The sequence below is a fragment of the Pocillopora verrucosa genome, chromosome 1 (genome assembly GCF_036669915.1).
Source record: "Pocillopora verrucosa isolate sample1 chromosome 1, ASM3666991v2, whole genome shotgun sequence".
Taxonomy (NCBI): Eukaryota; Metazoa; Cnidaria; class Anthozoa; order Scleractinia; family Pocilloporidae; genus Pocillopora; species Pocillopora verrucosa.
In genome coordinates, this window is record NC_089312.1 from 23,203,331 (window position 1) to 23,222,329 (window position 18,999).

At 36.2% G+C, this 18,999-nt stretch overlaps 2 protein-coding genes across 3 annotated transcripts in view; both read right to left on the reverse strand.

The window, feature by feature from the left end:
• Positions 1–6,184, reverse strand: part of LOC131796673 (acetyl-CoA carboxylase) — a 36,240-nt gene extending 30,056 nt beyond the window's left edge. For both annotated transcript variants that reach the window (XM_059114279.2, XM_059114278.2), the window contains exons 1-10: positions 5,998–6,184; positions 4,745–4,792; positions 4,562–4,652; positions 3,400–3,588; positions 2,953–3,072; positions 2,287–2,368; positions 1,677–1,775; positions 998–1,218; positions 660–712; positions 378–534 (exon numbers count right to left, since the gene is read on the reverse strand). In XM_059114279.2, coding sequence (XP_058970262.1) covers positions 378–534; positions 660–712; positions 998–1,218; positions 1,677–1,775; positions 2,287–2,368; positions 2,953–3,072; positions 3,400–3,588; positions 4,562–4,652; positions 4,745–4,792; positions 5,998–6,032 — 1,095 coding nt within the window. In that variant the 5' untranslated portion in view covers positions 6,033–6,184. The remainder of the gene's footprint in view (positions 1–377; positions 535–659; positions 713–997; positions 1,219–1,676; positions 1,776–2,286; positions 2,369–2,952; positions 3,073–3,399; positions 3,589–4,561; positions 4,653–4,744; positions 4,793–5,997) is intronic.
• A 681-nt stretch (positions 6,185–6,865) lies between these two features.
• Positions 6,866–18,902, reverse strand: LOC131796861 (short transient receptor potential channel 5). The gene is made up of 15 exons (XM_059114470.2): positions 18,783–18,902; positions 16,954–17,050; positions 16,515–16,571; positions 15,651–15,787; positions 14,926–15,144; positions 14,417–14,599; positions 14,227–14,299; positions 13,783–13,993; positions 12,931–13,299; positions 12,228–12,257; positions 11,030–11,219; positions 10,176–10,322; positions 9,954–10,062; positions 9,314–9,366; positions 6,866–8,701 (listed from the first exon to the last, which is right to left on the reverse strand). Exons 2-15 carry the CDS (start codon positions 17,039–17,041, stop codon positions 8,576–8,578), a joined length of 1,992 nt encoding a protein of 663 aa, XP_058970453.2. The 5' UTR covers positions 17,042–17,050; positions 18,783–18,902; the 3' UTR covers positions 6,866–8,575.
• Positions 18,903–18,999: the final 97 nt, after the last annotated feature.

The window sequence follows — 18,999 nt, forward strand, 5'->3', positions numbered from 1 at the left end:
AAATAATGAGTACCACTCACTAGTAATCTTTACTTAAAACTACAATTTAGCAGAAAAATACCTACAGATTCAGTTTTGTGAAAATGGACTGTACCAGCCCTTACCCCAGTAGCAATGTATTTTAGGTTTTTAAAGAAAACTAATGATATGCCTGACATATGATTACCAATCCAGTCAAATTTAGGAAAAAGCCTATGAAACTTTTTAAAGTAGATTTTCTTTTAATTCAGGCCAGCTGGTATAATAATTTAATGCACAGTAAATTAGAAACATTCACAGCTTGTAGTTGCATTAAAACACTGCCTTTTAGTTATCTCTTTATAATGTTAAGCCTGTTTCAATCTTATTGGTACACAAATCAAGTCTTTCAATAATACCTCTTCCATCTTTCTGAAAACATCAGGTTTAGCAATAGCTGCAGGCGCTTCTTCTATTATCTTTTGATGTCTTCGTTGCACTGAACAATCTCGTCCAAAAATGGACATTGCATTGCCATGCTCATCAGCCAATAGCTGGACCTCTAAGTGCCTGGCACTAAAATAGTATTTTACAACGATTTTTTATCACAGTACAAGAAAAAATAGTTCATCCTAAGTAAGGCATATAACTGGTACTTTCATTCATATAGGATGTATTAATTATTTAATACTAATACTTACTTTTTTGCAAGCTTCATAACAAACACAGGAGAACCAGGTACTTCAGTTTGAACCTGGGAAAAAAAATTAGAGAAAAGTATTATCATTTTTCATAATTTAATTGATCCTGTAATTATAATAACACACATAACCTAAATTCATCCATGATGCAAGTAAATACCATTTAACATTATTGTTATAATTATGTATGATGCTTTTTCAGGTTTCAAAACAAGTACAAATAGTTATTTCATTGTGGTTTGATCAATCAGGGTTTTATAAAATTATATTTCAAAACTGCCATTGGAAAATAACATAAGCTTCTCTATTAAAGGGCATAGTGAACACATACACTGTACCTGTCTAAAGAAGTTTGTAAACTCATCGTCACTTGAGGCTTTGCGGATTCCTTTACCACCCCCACCTTCTGAGGCTTTGATCATCACAGGGTAACCAATATCTCTAGCATATTTGATTCCCTGACTGACATCCTGCACACAGCCTTTCATGTACAAGTCATGTGAGACTCCCACAACTTTTCCATCAACAAAGTCTTTAGATGACTTGTCAAGTTTAAGACCTAAAACAGAGTACATTTAGTAAATGAAAAACAACTCAACATAAAATGACGTGAGAAGTATTCTTTATTTGGGATGAGAGCATGCCTAGACATTTTTCTGGACAGTGACTGTAGAAAAAAACAATTTTCCAGTCAAAGGAAGGCTTGAGAAAATCTGAGTGTTTAAAAAGTGATATGGTATCCAAGGCCAAATGTTATCATTCTGTGTAAATTTTCTATAAATGTATGTAATGATACATTTATCATAAACCTAAATACGGTGTTCTCTTGAACGGGTGATTTTTTCTTTTCTTAAGTTAACAAAAAAACACTACCTAACACTGCTCCAAGTATTCACTTAAGACTTGCATCAAATCAGACAAAGTTTGAAAATTGAGGAATATCACCATATATTCCAAGAATTATCAAGAGAAATTTCAGTCAAGAGACACAGTTAGAGCAGTCAAACAATTAACCACCTGTTCCGCTCCAAGGTAGAGTAGGTACACCAACTGTCTGAGCAACTATGGTTGATGCAATTTTGTCACCAAGAGCCCACATGGCTGAAGCTGGAGGGCCTGAATAAGGAATTTATCAGAGGTTCACTTCATTTACCACAGAAAAAGGCAATCCTTCATGAATAATGCATACTGATTAGTCAGGGTTTTCTTTAAGGTTTTGAGTAGCCGGAGCTTTTTTAATGGTAAACAGTTGTGGGTATCAAAATCCAATATGGCAGACAAAACGTCATATTGTTCACACTTTCCCTGCCACCACAGCAAGATTTGTCAAAAAGACAGTCCCCATCAGAGCATTTTTAAACTAACCTTGAGTCAGAAGTCTTTTTATGCTTTCAGAAAAGATAGGCAGTGTCAATTTATATTTTTATTGAGCCCAAGTTTAGACCTGATAAACATCATCTCTATATGGGCTTTTGAAGCAATGAAAGTAGCCGGCGAAACTTTGCTGGCTGCTGACTCTTATCTAAAATCCTGTTAGTGCACTGTCAATTTACACCAGGGCATGACAACACACATTTGCTGATACAAGACTGCTTCCATATGTATAGGCAAAGAAAAGTATACTTACCAATAAAAGTGATTCCATGCTTTGAAAGAAGGTCGGGTAGTTTTGGATTTTCAGAGGCATGACCCCATCCAGCCCAAACTGCCTGGAAAATTAACAAAACTTTGCAGTCTCATTTTGGAGTTGGGGGCAATGGCATTTCCTGCTGCTTCTGGTTTATCTTTCAGGAATTTGTTTGTCTTTCATTAAAACTAGGCTCAAGTGCTTCACAGTAGTCACTTTTCAGTGCTATAATTATGTTTACCACAAGGAAACAAAGATTATTTTACTTTCATCCTTGTTGATTGAAAAACAACTTGACTCTGAAGTTTGAATCAACAGATAATCTCAGTGGGTGAGATGTTGATACTGGAGATTTTCAACAAATAATGCAGATTTTGAATCTTTTGTTAAAGAAACAGATCAAATCAGTGGGTGAGATATTGACTCTAGAGATGTTCAACAAGTAATGCAAACTTTGAATCTTTTGTTAAGGAACATCAAAATCAGTAACATTATTTATTTAAATTGCAGTGAGTGGGAAAGTAACCATAACTGGCAAATATTTTGACTCCACAATTGATCATATTCTTTGTCCAACAGGCATAGTATAGTAAAATATGGCATTGCCTAAGGCATACTAAAATTTTAGGTACAGGTACATAGCAGCTTCAGGTGAAAAGAACAAACCTGCACAGGAATTCTCTTTGCAATATCCAGAATCAATTCAACATTAGCATAGTTGTGATTGTTTGTTCCACCAGGTACTGGTACATACTGATCAGCCATCTTGATGTACTCTGCATTAGCCTGAAAGTCATTTGTACTTCAAAGTAAATTCTTGATTTCTTAATAATGAGTTATATGTCCCCATGAATAAAAAAGATTAACTTCAACCATTCAGATCAACTTTAAAACATGAACATCCAACTAATCTAAATGCATGGTCATCTTTTTTTTATAGCAAATTGAGTAGGTACTATAACATTCTGAACACAATTTTATATCTGGTGGAAATAAATGGGAGATATACTGTGATATTTTTGTGAGAAACTCGGCAGATTACCAGTTCACTTAAAAACCATATCATCAAGAATATAAAGAGTTAAGAACAGTAGAATGTTCAAAGCTGCTCACCCGTAGATCTTCTGGGGTGACCATTGCAACAAAACGTATAGCTTTCTCATTACCAAACAGTTCATAAGCCCAGCGTCTACAAGACCTCATACATTTCACAGCTGCAATGCCGTTATTGGCAATCAGGACCTTTTCTATAACTCTTGAGCCACCACAACGCTTGACAAATTCCGCAGGTGTTGCAAATGTCTGTTGAGACAAAATTAGAGCCAGACTCTATTACTGATAGTCACTATACTATAATATTAGCCACTACTATGAAACATAACATACAACATTCTTTCTAAATTTTTGTTTGGTTTTCAAGTGTGTTTTATCCACTTCTTTTAGGAGTTGGTTTATTTCTCTGGGCTTAATATTAATACTACCGACTCAGATATGCACACAATTAGGTAAATAAATACAAGTACAATAAATAAAATAAAGAATTATCACTTAAAGCATAAACTTTGAACATTATATGCCATTGAGAAATTTTTTTATAAGACTTCAATATGAGAATGCCTCATTTCTTTAGAGCAATTTACTTAGTGCTATTTCAAACACAACAATTGAGAAAATCTCCTGGAAAAATTAATCCAAATACAAATAACAGGGAATAGCATGTAAACAATATATTATTTCAAGTTTTATATAAATTAGAAATATGGTATTAAGCAAACATTAAAGTAATCAGAAAAAATTGAAAAAAGTTCCAGCCGTACTTTGTACACAATTAACATTATTGCATAATACCACACCTCCAACACACCCCCAAAATTAACTGTCTAGACAAAGGCTCAACAGGTTTGCTGGATTTTATTTCACACAAGTAAACTCGTCCCTTTGACACTTAGCCAAAGAAAACTCACTTACGTAATGGGTACATAAAACGTTGACTGGAGAACTTAGCCTACCACATTATAACGATATTTGAATGGTTTACCTCGTGAAATTGAAGTACGATATGATTGGAAGTTAGTCTTGGGATATGAAGTGTGCTTTTCAGTCAATCATAATTCCCGATGAAGGAAGATTAACAGAAGTAATTGACTATGCCTTAAAATATCTCTATTAAAGGACAAGCGATGGGTTTCTGTACTTAAATGAATGTTTAATATTGAAAACACTGAGACCTCATGTAACATTTAGCTACTGATGTGTGTCTCATTTTATTACTTACGTTGCAATCTTTGCTCCCTTTCGAGTCGATCTTCATCGAAATTCCGTCTTCGCTGACATCTGAATCGTTATCAGAGACAGACATTGTGGAGCTGGAGGAGAAAGTAAACAAATGATTAGCTGATTGTACAAAACCGATATCAATCGGATGCATGTTTTTGTCAACAAATTTAAAATTACAAACCTTATAGCGTTCAAGCCGCGGCTTTCTGTGTCCTCTTCGCTCGATTCCCTGTAAATTTAAGAGTCTCACTAAGTTTCTCCTCGTGAATAACTCCGCACTGTTCAGAGAACAGCGCGTTTCGATCTGCTCTTGTACTTCCCTAAATCACGTTGTTCGTATCCCATGCACAGAGCTCGCTTGCCTTTGAAAGCTTGGCTTGCAAATTCTCTACTGAGCATGTCACACGCGTGACAAGCACGTGAAACGCACTCGTCACGCAGGCTACCTAGTACATCAGGAGTTGCTCCAAGAAATACCTCATAAGGTCTACAACAGTTACATTTTACATGAGCATGTGCCCAGATCGTGAATTCTAAAATCAGTCAGAAAACTGATACTGGTCTTAAATGACAAAATGCTTTTTTTGTTTTGAATCAACCACGCTCAAATACGTGACAGGCTGAGTAGATACCTTTACAATTGTTTTAATGCAACCTTATTCACAGTCTCTGTGCTAAACCATTTTTATTTTATTTATTTATCTTTATTGTGCGACTTTGTCAACGTTGGTTGTACGATCCTCAACAACTTTACGAAACAATAACTTATTAATTTCGTGTTTAGACGGCGAGCGACTTTATAAGGAAAGTCACGCAACACATCATTGCGCCAAGCTCATTATTATTAATAAGAAAATTTAAATCGTTCCTTCGTTTTTGTCGATTTTCCTTAAACTTAATCCAAGCAAAGAAATAGAGAAATATTATATTTTCTTCCTTTTCCACCCGACCGAAAAGAAGTTTCAGTACACACTACACACTTACACCACAATTCTTTCATCACGGTATTTATTATGTAAGGCTTCCTTGGTCATTTCATCAGAGTTTATAGCTATGAGATTATTCTTAGAAGGCATTTCATTTCCTTCCATTTTATTATTTTTTGCTTAATTTTATCAAATTTTTAATCCCGGCTAAGTCTTAGTCTCGCTCTTAAGAAATTACTTTCCACAGTTCAAGTGTCTGAATCCTCATTTGGTTACGATACCTTTCACTTATCATTTTTCTAAACAGTGAAGAGCCGCCTGCAGTGCATGTGATGCACAGCCTCCAGGTTTCAGGGTCCACCCGTAACCCATGGAACATCCACAGCACGGCATTATCACATTATATTTTGCCAATTAAAAAATCAAAAAAACAAAACAAACATTATAGTAAAAGTTATAGTGATCACTTTTACAGTTTTCGCACTTTTAAGACGACTGGTAAACTTACCTGAATAGTCTAAAGCGTCTTTGAAAGGAGCCCATGGTGCGACTTACACTCGTTACTTTTTACAAAGAGTGATGCGCGGTATCCAAAATGCCCTTTGTTCCGCGGTTCACTGAGAATACGAGAGATTTGATACACTGTACGTTTATGAAGAGACTCAAGGACATCTGTTTTGGAGAGGATGAAAGAAGAAAACAAACTAATTAATACCGTGTCACCCGAATGTGTTTTCCAGATAATTTGTGTAATTAGTGACAGCAGCCTAGAGACTGAGACGAGATCACAAAATCTTATTGACAGCACGGCTAACCTAAACATCCTTAGACCTTCTTTTAACCAATCAATAATGAAATCATTATCTATAAATAAACATGTTGTTTTCCTTCTCCCGGAAGGATTTCAATCTATTGTTCAGAACTGGTTGTGCTCTTCACATGACAATACTTTTGTTTTCCTTTTCTCTGAATTTTTTTCGGCGTAAAAACCCAGGCAAATCACACAATTTGGTTTGCTATGTTTAAAAATTGTAAAGGCTTCCACTTTTGAGTCGTTTCACATTTCAAAATTTCCTTCATAGTCTTCTTTTAAGAACGCATGCCAGCATGAACACTCTCGGGGTTGTAAAGCAGCCCGAAATGTTGGCAACAGCGGACGGCATTCGATAAAGTTCCATCGAAAGCATTTGAGCTGACGATCGGAAGGTCACAAGTTCTACCATCAGTGAAAGCACCCGGATTGCTTATGAGGAAAATACTTCATATGTGCCCGCTCAGACCGAGGAACATAGGCCGGTAACAGGAACTATCTTACTAGCACATTTATAATTGTTTGGAATGATGAATAAAGTAATATCTCGTTTTCTTTCGTTATTTCTTTATTCTTCATTTATTCATTTTTTTTGTTATGTTTCTGACTATTCTTGGCCTATGTGCAAGTCTTGTGATTTTTTGCGCCTTTAAGTTTCGGGTTTCTAAATTGATCGAGTAGATGTCATCTCTCTTTGTTGAGGGTAGCGAAGGGGATCGAAGGGAGGGGGGGGGGGGTTACCAGGTGCCGTTTCACGCATGGATGTTGGTAAAATCCATGCGTCGCGTGTAATTTAAACAATGTTTCATGCTCTAAGAATCTAGAAGAGGAAAATTCAAATCTCACCTTACATTGCTTTGCTGTAAAAATTCCCGCGTCGCCTATCAATTTTTGGTGTAATCATGCGTTGCGTTTAAAACCTTTGCCACCCTCTTTTCTTATTTAACCCTAGTTTTGTTACAGTTTTTTATAGTGTATAACTTTTGAAAGATTAACTTAAGAACAAAGCTCAATCTAATATCAAGGTACTATGAACTACTGAAGAAAAGTAGACACTAAACTAGAATACGTATTTCCTAATATAGATGGTAATTTGAACATTAATTGAAGATTACCTAATTAACTGTGCTGCAGCAGGTAATTTGCTACATCAGGAACCACATTCCACTATAAATAATTTCATTTGTCGCTCTCAATAATTTTTAATATCCACGTGTTTGCTGTCTGTTAATCAGTTTATTCACAAGTTGACGCGGAAGTTTTCATTCAGAGGATGATAATTTATGGGCAAAACATGGTATTCCTGAGATATATCTGCAATAGCGGAGTGGAGGGTGAAACACTAACGTAATAGTCACCTGCGGTTACGGATTAGCGCCCCATTTGATTCAGGGCCGGTCGAAGAACTCTTATTCGTTTCATGCCTAAAGAAACAGAAGCCTTGATGATATAGGCCGTTAGCCCGTCTCTTGTGGACGCCTATATTGGCCGGAAGGGTATAGATCACGCAAATTGTATCGAGTGGTGGATCACACGTTTATCTCCTCTGAATGAATGCGTCCTTTCTACTATACATCATTATACACGTAGTTTAACGAGAAAATCAAGATAAGGCTCACATGATTAATGACTTGATATTTCCGAAACTCTCTGTTCTAAAGTTAGAGGTGCTTATCGATATTTAGTTTGTATTTAATTATAACCTGGGTCTTACAAGCGTCGGATTTATGTTCCCAGCATCGATGGCTCTAATTTCAAAATTAAAAAACAGTTTTTCATAACATTGATGAACTTTTTATTTATATCTAGCTCATAATCATTTTAACCCTCGAATTTCCAAGTATTTTCCACTTTTCTTTTACGTATTTTTGCAGTCCATGACACACTTTGATCGCCTCCCTCTTCTCCCTCTTCTTCCCCTTCCCCATCGTCCCGAAACATGAATACTTAAATTTTTTTAATAAGTTTTAAGTTTCAAGAGGGGGGAAAGGGATACAGATAACTGTAAGGGAGATTAGCCTTTCTACTTTCAATAAACGGCGTTTTGAAAGCTAGCAGACGAAGTCCGCATTGTGGTTCGCTGGAAAACAGACTAAGTGAAAGAGACCTGATCAAGTTCATGGCAACATATACTACATGATTACGTTTAGAATTATATGAGCTAGAGCTGAAGAGCAAACTAAGATAAAATATTTCTTTAGGAGCCAAATAAAAATCGAAACAACTGAAAGTTAGAGAGTTTTAGACGTGATATAGAACTAGATTGCTAGGCGAGCTATACATCGTTGATTGGTGCTGTGAATTTGGTAAATTTGGTTGATGAAGTCGGCATCTGGCTGTTCTCTGGTACGGGAAAATTATCCAAATCACCTTCCCCAACGCTTCTGGCATTGTTTTCCTCCTAAAATTAAGCAACAAATTAAAATGGAAACCATGCTTGTTTGTATCTATTCTAGCTTTATTCGGTAGTAGCTGCCGAATCCTACACATCGCAGGTTATACCCTCATGAAGACGTCATATCATAGTGCAGGAGATATTATAAACTGTTTTTTCATCTCTTGCATAATGATACTCAGACCCATACACGTAGTAATTCAAATGAGGGCCTTACAAGTCCTGTTCTGTATTTCATATAATAATTACTGGATCTAAAGGACCATGTTGTCCGATCATAGAACAAACAATTAAACTGGCAGAAACTGAAATATTTCAGCTAAGTGAGTTCGAACCATTCATTTATTGAGTATTTCAAAGCTTTGGTTGACTTAAGCGAGTAAATTTCAAAACATGTTAAATATGTTACACAAAGGTATCTCATGAGTTTTGACCAATTTTTGATAATTTTTTTTTCACACCCAAACACCGACCGTCAAAGGGTCAAAGGAAACCTATCTAGTCCTGCGATTGAGACATTCAACCACCCGCCAGTTTCGTGGACCAAGTTTTTTTGCAAGAGCAGATGCATGGTATAACTGACAATTAACGCCGAATCAGTGGAGGTGTAATACTTACATTTAAGGGCGAAATTTTCAAATTCTGCATTATCAGGTCGATCTTGTCATCAACTAAAACATAACAAATGTAACTTTAAAGCATAAAAAATGATGTAAAAAAAGACTATTTATCGCAGTTTACACAACTGACAAAAGCAATAATAACAATAAAGCCTGAAAATCAACTAAAGCAATACTAAAATCTATTTTTGACAAAAAGAAAACAGAGCATTTAACCCGAATTTTAGGCTTCATTTTCAAAAGTGCTTAAGTTGTGTTCTTTATGGGACGATGTTTCTTTGCTTGATAGATACTTTAGTTCCACATTTTAAATAGAATTACTATCATACAGTGGCCTAATTAAGGGCATAAAATAAACTCGAATAACAATGGGCTCCCAATGATAGCTTTGTTGATCGCATTGTTATCCATGGGTTTGAGCCCATTCAGCCGATTGTGGCCTGATACATACGTGCTGTCGTGTGTATAGTCATTTCAACGGGTGTGTTAGCAGTGCTCTTTGTCCCACCTGAGGAGGTACACGTGATTTTATCGCTACTCACATCGGAAAAGACCGAACTAATAATTGTGACCTTTGAGTTCTCATATAACCGCTAACCTAACATTTTGAAAAAAACCGCAAGAGTTACACAACCTACCTGACAATGGAAACGCTCCACCATATTTTTCGAGATACCTTTTAGTAAGCAGTGGAAACAGACGCTCGCGATAAAAATTCTTGTATTGTTTTCGACGGTCTTTTGCATCCTGTCATAGTGAAACATATATGGTTTCTGACTTGAAAGTTAAAAACGAACTGATAAAAAGACAAAATATCTCGATGTTGACTTAGCTTCCTAGGTTAGAAGAATTTCACCTACCTCTTCACGAGGATTACCATGCAAACGAATGTAAAGGAGTGCTACTGGAACAGATAGCAGGTTGAACGGTACCACAATAGAGTGAAGATTCCTGTACTGGTTTTCCACAACAGCGCGTGAAAATTTCCACTCAACTTCCGCATTGTTCTACAGGCAAGAAAGACAACAGACGTCTTATTTTTCGTTGATGATTTCTGAATTAGAAAGGTGCAACACTAGCTGGATTTAAGCGTTTATAAGCATGAAGTCAATGCGACCTTTTCGTTTAACACATAAGCAAAAAAACACACACAAACAAACAACATCTCGTTTAACACACACGCAAAAAAAAAACCAACAAACGAACAATCAAAGATCGGCCATACATGGTGTACCAAAGAACTCCTCAGAGATAGGATCGAAATCTTAAGCCATCCAAGCGCGTGTCATCAATAACCAAGTTTATGGACAGCTAACTGAGTGTGAATGCATCCATCAGCAGCAGTGTACCACAGGTTACGAGAGTAAATAGTCACGTAAATTCACCCAGCTTACCCACGTGGAAGAGAAACAAAAAATAGACAAACACTAATGGGGAAATGGTACTTATCATATTTTTAATGCTTGCTTGATGACAAAGGTATTGCCTATGTAACAGCTATCACAAAACATGATGCATTTGACCCTATCCGCACTAGAAGTAAAGCAAGTCTAGAAAGGATCCTAGACTGACAGCAAAAATTTAACCTCGATACTCATTTCAAAATATTCCGTGATTTGTTTTTGGTTTTCTTCTTTTCCTGATTATTCAAAAAGGGAGCTTTGTACCTTACAGCGCATGCTTATCTCAAGAGTTGCTAAGTTACTCATCTCACCGTAATATTGTCATAAGTCTTGGAAAGTAAGGCCACAAGCATGTTGATCAGCATGATAACGGTCAAAATAAGGAAAACCAAGTATAGACCTCTGGTGACTAAGAAGGCGAGACGATCAGTGGTATTCAGCTTATTCAATTCAGTTAGACCAAACACTGACCATATAAGGTGTCCAGATGTCTTGTACAGGCTGAAAAATCGAAATTATTCTTCTGTTATGATCGATATTGGCTAAAGGACATTACGGCTAACAAATTTCAGTCCAACGATACAGAAAATTATACTCTTACTTTGCATGTTATCGAGTACTAAATTTTCCTAACAATATGCGCTGGCTACTCCATGCAGCAATTTTGTTTCTCAACGTTTAGGAGAATGTTTAGCGAATCATAATTTGCAAATATTTATAAATGCTATTTCACAACAACTTATTTATAACATCGATGTGGGTTGGCCATAACCAAGTAAGATTCACTCTCGGTTAAGTCGAGCTTAGTTTGAGGAATAATATACCTAAACGATTCTAAAAAAAAATATAAAGTATAAAAGTATAAAATTATACTCTTACTTTGCATGTTATCGAGTACTAAATTTTCCTAACAATATGCGCTGGCTACTCCATGCAGCAATTTTGTTTCTCAACGTTTAGGAGAATGTTTTGCGAATAATAATTTGCAAATATTTATAAATGTTATTTCACAACAACTTATTTATAACATCGATGTGGGTTGGCCATAACCAAGTAAGATTCACTCTCGGTTAAGTCGAGCTTAGTTTGAGGAATAATATACCTAAACGATTCTACCAAAGAACGATCAGTAGGGACTCGCCAAACAAAAATGCAGCTTACAAGTCATGTACCCTCAACTGATGAAAAATTAACCTGGCGTGTTTTATTCCTTTTTGTCAAAGGCTGAGCTGAAATCTCTGTACAAGACACATGTAAAGATGTGAACCTAATCTTCATTAACCAGTTACACTCCGAAATCAGTATGCGTATTCTCCACACTGTTCTCTAAACAGTTCCTGTGATACTAGCAGAGAAAATTCGTTAAGCAATCATGAGCCTCAGTTCTTCTTGTTGATTATTTTCTTTAACATATGACCTTGTAGTTTGATTCAGGGGTGATGTTGTAACGACAAATTAGATGCTAGTCAATCTGATGGGTTGAGGGGTTAAGCAGATAGAATGACGTACCACTCTAATGCCCCTGCTTGGCCACAATACCTGGATGGGAACAAAATGAGAGCCAAATTTGTAGCTTATATAGAGTGGACAGTGTAGGAGGAACAGAGATGAAAGGTATGTATGACATTTCTTAAATAAAGAGAATTTATTATAGTGGACTTTATTATATGATAGCCGAACTCGTGCTACCATGAAAGGCTGATCCAAGGCATTGGCTGATGTTGGTACACATCTGGAGTAATGCTTTACATTGCCTGAAAGAATTCTCTCATACATGATTTCTGAAGATAATTTCACTGATAATTTTTCCTTTAGAAACAATTTAATGACCAAAGCCATCTTCTTTATGAAGATTTCCAAAGGACTTTTTTTAGAGCATGACAATATTCTGGATCTGTTTCGATAATACCGCTAACATGCACATTGTTGTTTTTTTTTTTTAACTTGCTGAACTTTTTTTCTTCTTGAAACAACTCTAACACGGAGCTAGTTTACAAAAGGTAGAAATTCAAGTTGGAGGATGGATTGGTAACCAGTCAGGTCAAGGCAGTTTCAGTTTGCTAGTAATCTGAATTTATTCAAAGTTTGTATTACTCTTCCGTGTTGTAAAAGTGAGCTTTTGATCGGATAAATTAAATGATACTAGTTACCTGTTAGGGACTTGTCCCAATAACAAAAGAACAATTCAACAAGGAAAAGGAACGTAACTCACGGTGCTAAGTTGGTTTCACCACTAGTATCGTTGGCGCCGTAACCCAATTTGAAGAGATCTGCATTGGAAACCTTTGTTATGGCCAACGAAAACGCGGCGACCAAGAAAGCAAACTGCATAAGTATGGTGAGTAAGTCAAGAATCATCCGAAATAAAGCCAACTGCAATGGACCAACAAATGAGTTAACCTCCAGGATACTGGAGAAGCGCAATACCAATAACATGGTATTTACGCCATAGAGGATGTTGGCAGTTTCTAACAGGTCATTATCATAAGTTTCGCCTCCGCGGATAACCGTCGCAATGCGCGTCAACACAATCAGGATATAGATAAAGAGAGTCAGGACATCCACGTAGTTCCACATGTCCCTGCAAGTTAAAATAAAAGAGGTTTCCATGTTCACCTGTTTGAATCATCATTTCACTCCAGAGTCCAACGTGAAGTGTCTGGTGAAGAGTTGCGACACGCCTTGTGAACTCTGTGTGAGAGTGTAAGGTGGGGGCAATGGATTCGAAGGCCTCAAAGGCGTCAATATTTCCTCGTTTTACCCACAGTAGGTGATAATAAATTGCATTTTGGAACAAAAAAAGGTTCTGATCTCCTTAGGCTCTTAATCTGTCTATCATCCACAGTAATCTTCTAACGCAAGCTACTAGACTTCCTTTCAGGCTGGTGTTCTTAACCTCCAAAAGTTTTATGTTGAAAACACTTTTTTTAACCGAATAAACAAAAACACCAAATCCGTAAGAGCTACTGTATACTCGTGGTCACAGAATTGAAGCCCATTCCTCTTTATCAAAGAAGATATACGCTGCAAAAATTTCAAATCAATCATAAGCGAAATGTCTTACTTGAAATATTTCAGTTGCGACCGCTTGTACTGCTGGAATTCACTCAGGATCATGCCACAGAAGAAAAAGAAAATTATGTACTCTTCGTATGTTATTGCGATCTGAGAATCCGAAGTGCAGACTATGCAGTGAAATGCTATAAATACCACTTGGGTTAGCTTGTCTTTTATAAACAAGACAAAGGGAGAAGTCAGGTAATTCAGGTAAGAATCTGTTGAAAACAAATCGAGAGATGAATCGATAAATGTGTCGATCATTCATTTATTCACCCAGTCATTCAATCTATCAATCAATCATTTGATATTTGACTCGATCACTTCATCAATCCATCCCTCTATCAACTTGGCAAGAGGGTAAGTTAGGAAACCGAACGACCAACCAGCTTTTTTACTCTTATTATTTAAAAAAAACTTTTTTTTAAATTTTTCTAGTATTCTGACATACCTATGATACTCAATCGTGATCTTTTCACACCCGTACGCGATTTTCCTCTTTGTTCTTGTGACCTCACACGCCTCTGCAAAATGATAAGAATACAAAAGTTTTCATGAAAGATCAAAAGTCAGTTGTCAAAGACAGCAAACGATATAGCTCAAATAACAAGCATAACAAACTATATTAAAAGATTTTGCACCTCTTTTTGGTCATGGTAAAAAGCATATCCAATAATCGGAAGCAGAAATGGAGTGAGGATCGTGTCTATCAGTATCAGCAGGCACAGAAAAGGTCGAAACTTTTCATGAGGCTTTAAAACCTTAGGTATTCCAAGATTCCATCTCATTTGTAGTCTCTTGTACAATAAAGGATGTGCAACAAACTATAAAATAATTCAAATCTGTTACTGGTAAAAAGAGTCAGAATTAAAAAAAAAAAAAAAGATGATAAACGAAATCAATAAGAAAACTTGTATAATATGAGCTATGTACTAAATAGCCATGCTGATGAAAGCTAGCAAAGTTCCAAATCAGTATGCATTACCAATATTACTCCGGTCTGGTATGAGAAAGGGCCGTTCAAGATTGTATTTCACCATAGTTTCAGTTTTCTGTAGGTAATCACAATCGGACTCTTAATGCAACATCTTTAAGAAAAGTGACACCTCTGTCAAGCTATATTTGTGTTGTTTTTCAAAAAGATACGTACTTTCTTTTGAGAATATTCAATTGCCTTATCCGTCATGCCACTGAGCATCGAGGCACAGCGATCAACGTTTCCCGGTACGTCTTGCAATGCAAGCTGCTCACTGCCATTAACCTGATCGATGAGCTGCACAGCAAAATCCTCTGTCTGGTCTGCAAGATTGTTTAGGGTCTCGGTATTCTCTATGTACGATTTTGCCAAAACCCGCAAGTTACTGTTAACCTGAAGACCAAGAAATTTATAATCTATCAAATAAACATGAGGATAAAGTATTAAAAACTTTCTCACTATTTTCAAAGCACCCTGTTTTTACAGTTTACAGAAAAAGACTCTGCTTTGGGCGTTCTGTGTTGTTATATAATTAAAATGTAATTACTTTGAGTTCAGCATGATCTTGTCACAAAAAAGGGATAATAAAAACATATATTTTCAGGAGAAATGATGAACAAGAAATTCAAAAGAAGGAGACTGTTTATTGAGGTTTCAGTTCAAAGTGTATTGGAGTGATCACTTGTTTTTTATAGGAAGAGCCCAAAACGTATTTTGAAATGAAAGTTACCCGGTTCCCTCGCAGAACTTTTCTCTGCATGACTCAGGTAAAAGCCAAATTTGATGTTTATATTGGTCATTGCCATATCGTCGTCCCAGGGGAACATAAGTAGAAACCTGTCAAAATGAAACTATTGTTTAATCATAATCAAATTTACGTAGGAGCAAAATTACTCTACCTTAAAAGCTGTCGATATAGGATCACTGCAAGAACATAAATTTTTAACAGTAACTATGCTTTTAATTTCGTCGACAGTCCATTGACCGCTGCGGTTGCCAACTTTATCCGCTGCTAAATTCTTCAGCGCTTTTTCACCTATGGAAAATAAACTTTGTTCAATTTGCCTACCATATTGACGAGGAAGAAAATTTGGCGCGTCTTGTAAATCTATTTATTCTGAAGTGGTGAAAGATTCAGAGGAGAGGAGTACTTCTCTGTTAACAGCCACTGAACTAAACTATCATAAAATATAAAATATAAGATATTACGATCACTCTTGAACCCGTGATCTTGCTAAGTCACCAACTAAAAAAGTGCAGCTATAAAATTAGCGCTTTTTCTCCAATGGTAAATAAATTTTGCTCGATTTGTCAACGACCTTCGAGGAAGAAAACTTAACTTTAGGATTACATGTCTCTTAGTTAATTTATTCTGAAGTTATGAAAGATTAAGAAGAGGGATGTGACTTCTCTGGTTAAGGTCACTGAGTTAACATCTTATGCCCTTGAAAAACACTTTAACTCGTGATTCTGCCAAGTCATCAGCTAAACCAATAATAACAATGCCAGAAATAAATTCAGTAAAGGCACTGAGAAAATATCCTGAGCAAAGATGCGACAGTGGCTGCGACAATTATAGCAACAAAAATAAAGTAACAGCTGCATTCCCAATCATCAACGACTACAAAAACCAATTTCGCAGTTTACCTAATCCTCGAATATGGCAGGAAAAAACGGAGAGGTCCGATAAAAATAACAGTAGAATACGCATGGCAAAGAATACCTGACCGGAATGTGCAAAGCATATGCAAAGTGCAACAAACCTTCAGAAAGATTTTGTTTCCACGACTTCTTCAGCTCAACTCCTTCCGCGCAATCACCTTAAACACATCAGATACTCTTAGTGCTAAGTAATGATTAGGTGGAAATAATGTTATTGTAATATGATCACCAAGATACTACTCTGAGCTTAAATTTCAATACTGTTTTCAAGGTAAAAACAAAGGTTAAATGATTCTTCCCTGTTTCTGAGGCCCTTAATTATTAGATCAGCTGAATTTCAGAGGTTTCCACGGAAACATGAGCAGTTTTAGATCCTGCAACTTTAGAGGCAGTTTCTCGTTCCCCTTTTTTCTTCCTGTTCTTCTTATCAACTTTTACCGAGTCTGACAAAGACTAACTGCTTTAAGTCTTCAGTCAAGCTAATTCACTTCGATAGTTTAAGGCCTTTAGATGTATTTTTAACAAAAGTGAGGTTATTACCTTTTCCCTTCTCATTCCTTTCTGTTTTCTTGTACCGTCGAAAATCCAGGAGGTCTGTTGCTTGTTGTACTATTTTTACTCTACGCATCTTTTGGATCTATGTTTTAAAAGAAATCTGTTTATACCTAAGGAATTATTGACGTTTTATTTCTTTTTATTTTCGGACTTTTCATGTTGCTTACGGGTAGGTTAATAAACAAATGTAAAGGTGCGACGGTGGACCGGTGGAAAACGGTTATTGAAAACTACTCCTGCACCTTTTCGCACAAGGATCTAAAATTCAAATTTCAGTACACTTTGCAGAATTTTGATCATTCAAATTTTTTTAACATTAAATGTTTTTAAATTTTGTTTTTAACTTTTTTTTTAGAATCAAAATACAATCTAATGTTTCGTCAAGTATTCGTGAAGTTTCTTTGAAGGAAAGAAAACGTTCCTTAAACCATATACGGTGTATAAAAGAGATTTTTCGGAAGTTTCTTTTTTCGAAAAAAGCATGCGATTAATCGGTGCTTTACAGCTGGTGTCACTTCTTCGTACTTTGAGCCCTTATTTACTCTTGGACCAGCTTCATTGGCTAACATGCAGACAATTCAGTTGCCCACCCAAAATACTCTACTCACTTGCAGTATAACATGCACGCAACGCATAATCAGTTTTTCTTTTTTTTACCATGACGCCTCATTCATTCGAACTGAAGGAACAATGACACTTTGGTATATACTTCGTGAATAATTGACTAGAAACAATAGAATGGTATTGATCCAGAGGGTGTCATTTGTTCTGTTTTTCCAATTATCAATGTTTCGTGAGGTTAATTTGATCTTTTACAGCTTCATTGTTGATGCTGTCATAGTTCTTTTCAAAAGTGTTTTTTCCTCTTATGATTAAACTCTACATGGCTTATGAAGGTTTTAGAACACTTTTGCTTCAAGGGACTTACATCAATATAGTTATATGATTGAGTTTGTGAAAGCTAAAGGCTGCTTTCTGGCTCCCAGCATGAATTTAAATGAACTTCGGGGTGAATATTTTATACAAATTTAAATAATGAATGAACACAGGAAGCCATCATTACGCTTAAAGTCTGAAGTGGATAAATATATCGTTCTCATAAAGAAAATGGCGTTAACCTTCAAGCTTTCTCTTTTATTGTGTAATTGTAAGAGCGTGGTGTATTATAAGTAAAATACCCAGCATTGAGATTCGTCTATTATCGTTTAATTCAAATGCTCCTTGTGAAAAAAGCGAAAAAGAATTAGCTGCACCTGGTTTAAGAAAGAGTGGTTACCCAAGAAACTTTGAATGTTATAACACAACTATTTGAAACAAAAATAGGTGATTAGAGAATCTACGTTTTCAACACAGTTGTAAACACTAAATTACCCTTTTATTTCAAACAGAGCAAGAGGAAAATCATTGAGCTAAAAACTCTATCCCGATGCGTCTAAATGACATTCAATTCTTTGAGACGTGATAGACACCCGATCCTTTCTTTTCCTAATTTCTCTTCGAGTTATACGGTAAGGGCGTAATTACTACTTTCAAATTTCTCGAACAGTCTGGGTTCTGCTCTTTAAATTTAGCTGTTGGTAATTTGCTTTTAATCTTTACTCCGACCACGAAATATTGTTGAACACCTTCTAGAACTTAACAAGCGTGCCGCGAAATGCTTTTCACATTTTTTGGCATGTCGTACATACATTGTTTCAATTACCGGGGCCCTCCTAATCTGAATTCCCGAGCTGCCTCAATGTCTTTATTTTATCTCTTTAGCGCATGTTAAGCAGCACTAATCGCCTAACTTATATATTCTATAATTTCCTTACCTTATCTCGAAGATGAAATGACTCTAGCCAGAGCACCTCTGAGAAATCTATTGAAGCCCACTTTGTAATGCTCTCAAAACGTTTGGCAAAGCATCTTTCCGCTTATAGAATGATAAGCGAAAAAATTACCATATGCCTCATCCATGATGATTAGACAGGTGTCTATCTTTGAATAGACAGCACAAATTTATATTTAAATTAAGCCTCCCAGGGCACA

What these genes read in the sequence shown, in the direction of transcription:
- LOC131796861 (XM_059114470.2), bottom strand. Translation starts at nt 17,041, where the DNA reads ATGCGTAGAGTAAAAATAGTACAACAAGCAACAGACCTCCTGGATTTT. An exon ending in TCGCAACTGAAATATTTCAA is followed by an intron (nt 13,300 to 13,782) that starts GTAAGACATTTC and finishes TTTAACTTGCAG; the next exon opens with GGACATGTGGAACTACGTGG. An exon ending in CAAGCAGGGGCATTAGAGTG is followed by an intron (nt 11,220 to 12,227) that starts GTACGTCATTCT and finishes TCGATTTTTCAG; the next exon opens with CCTGTACAAGACATCTGGAC.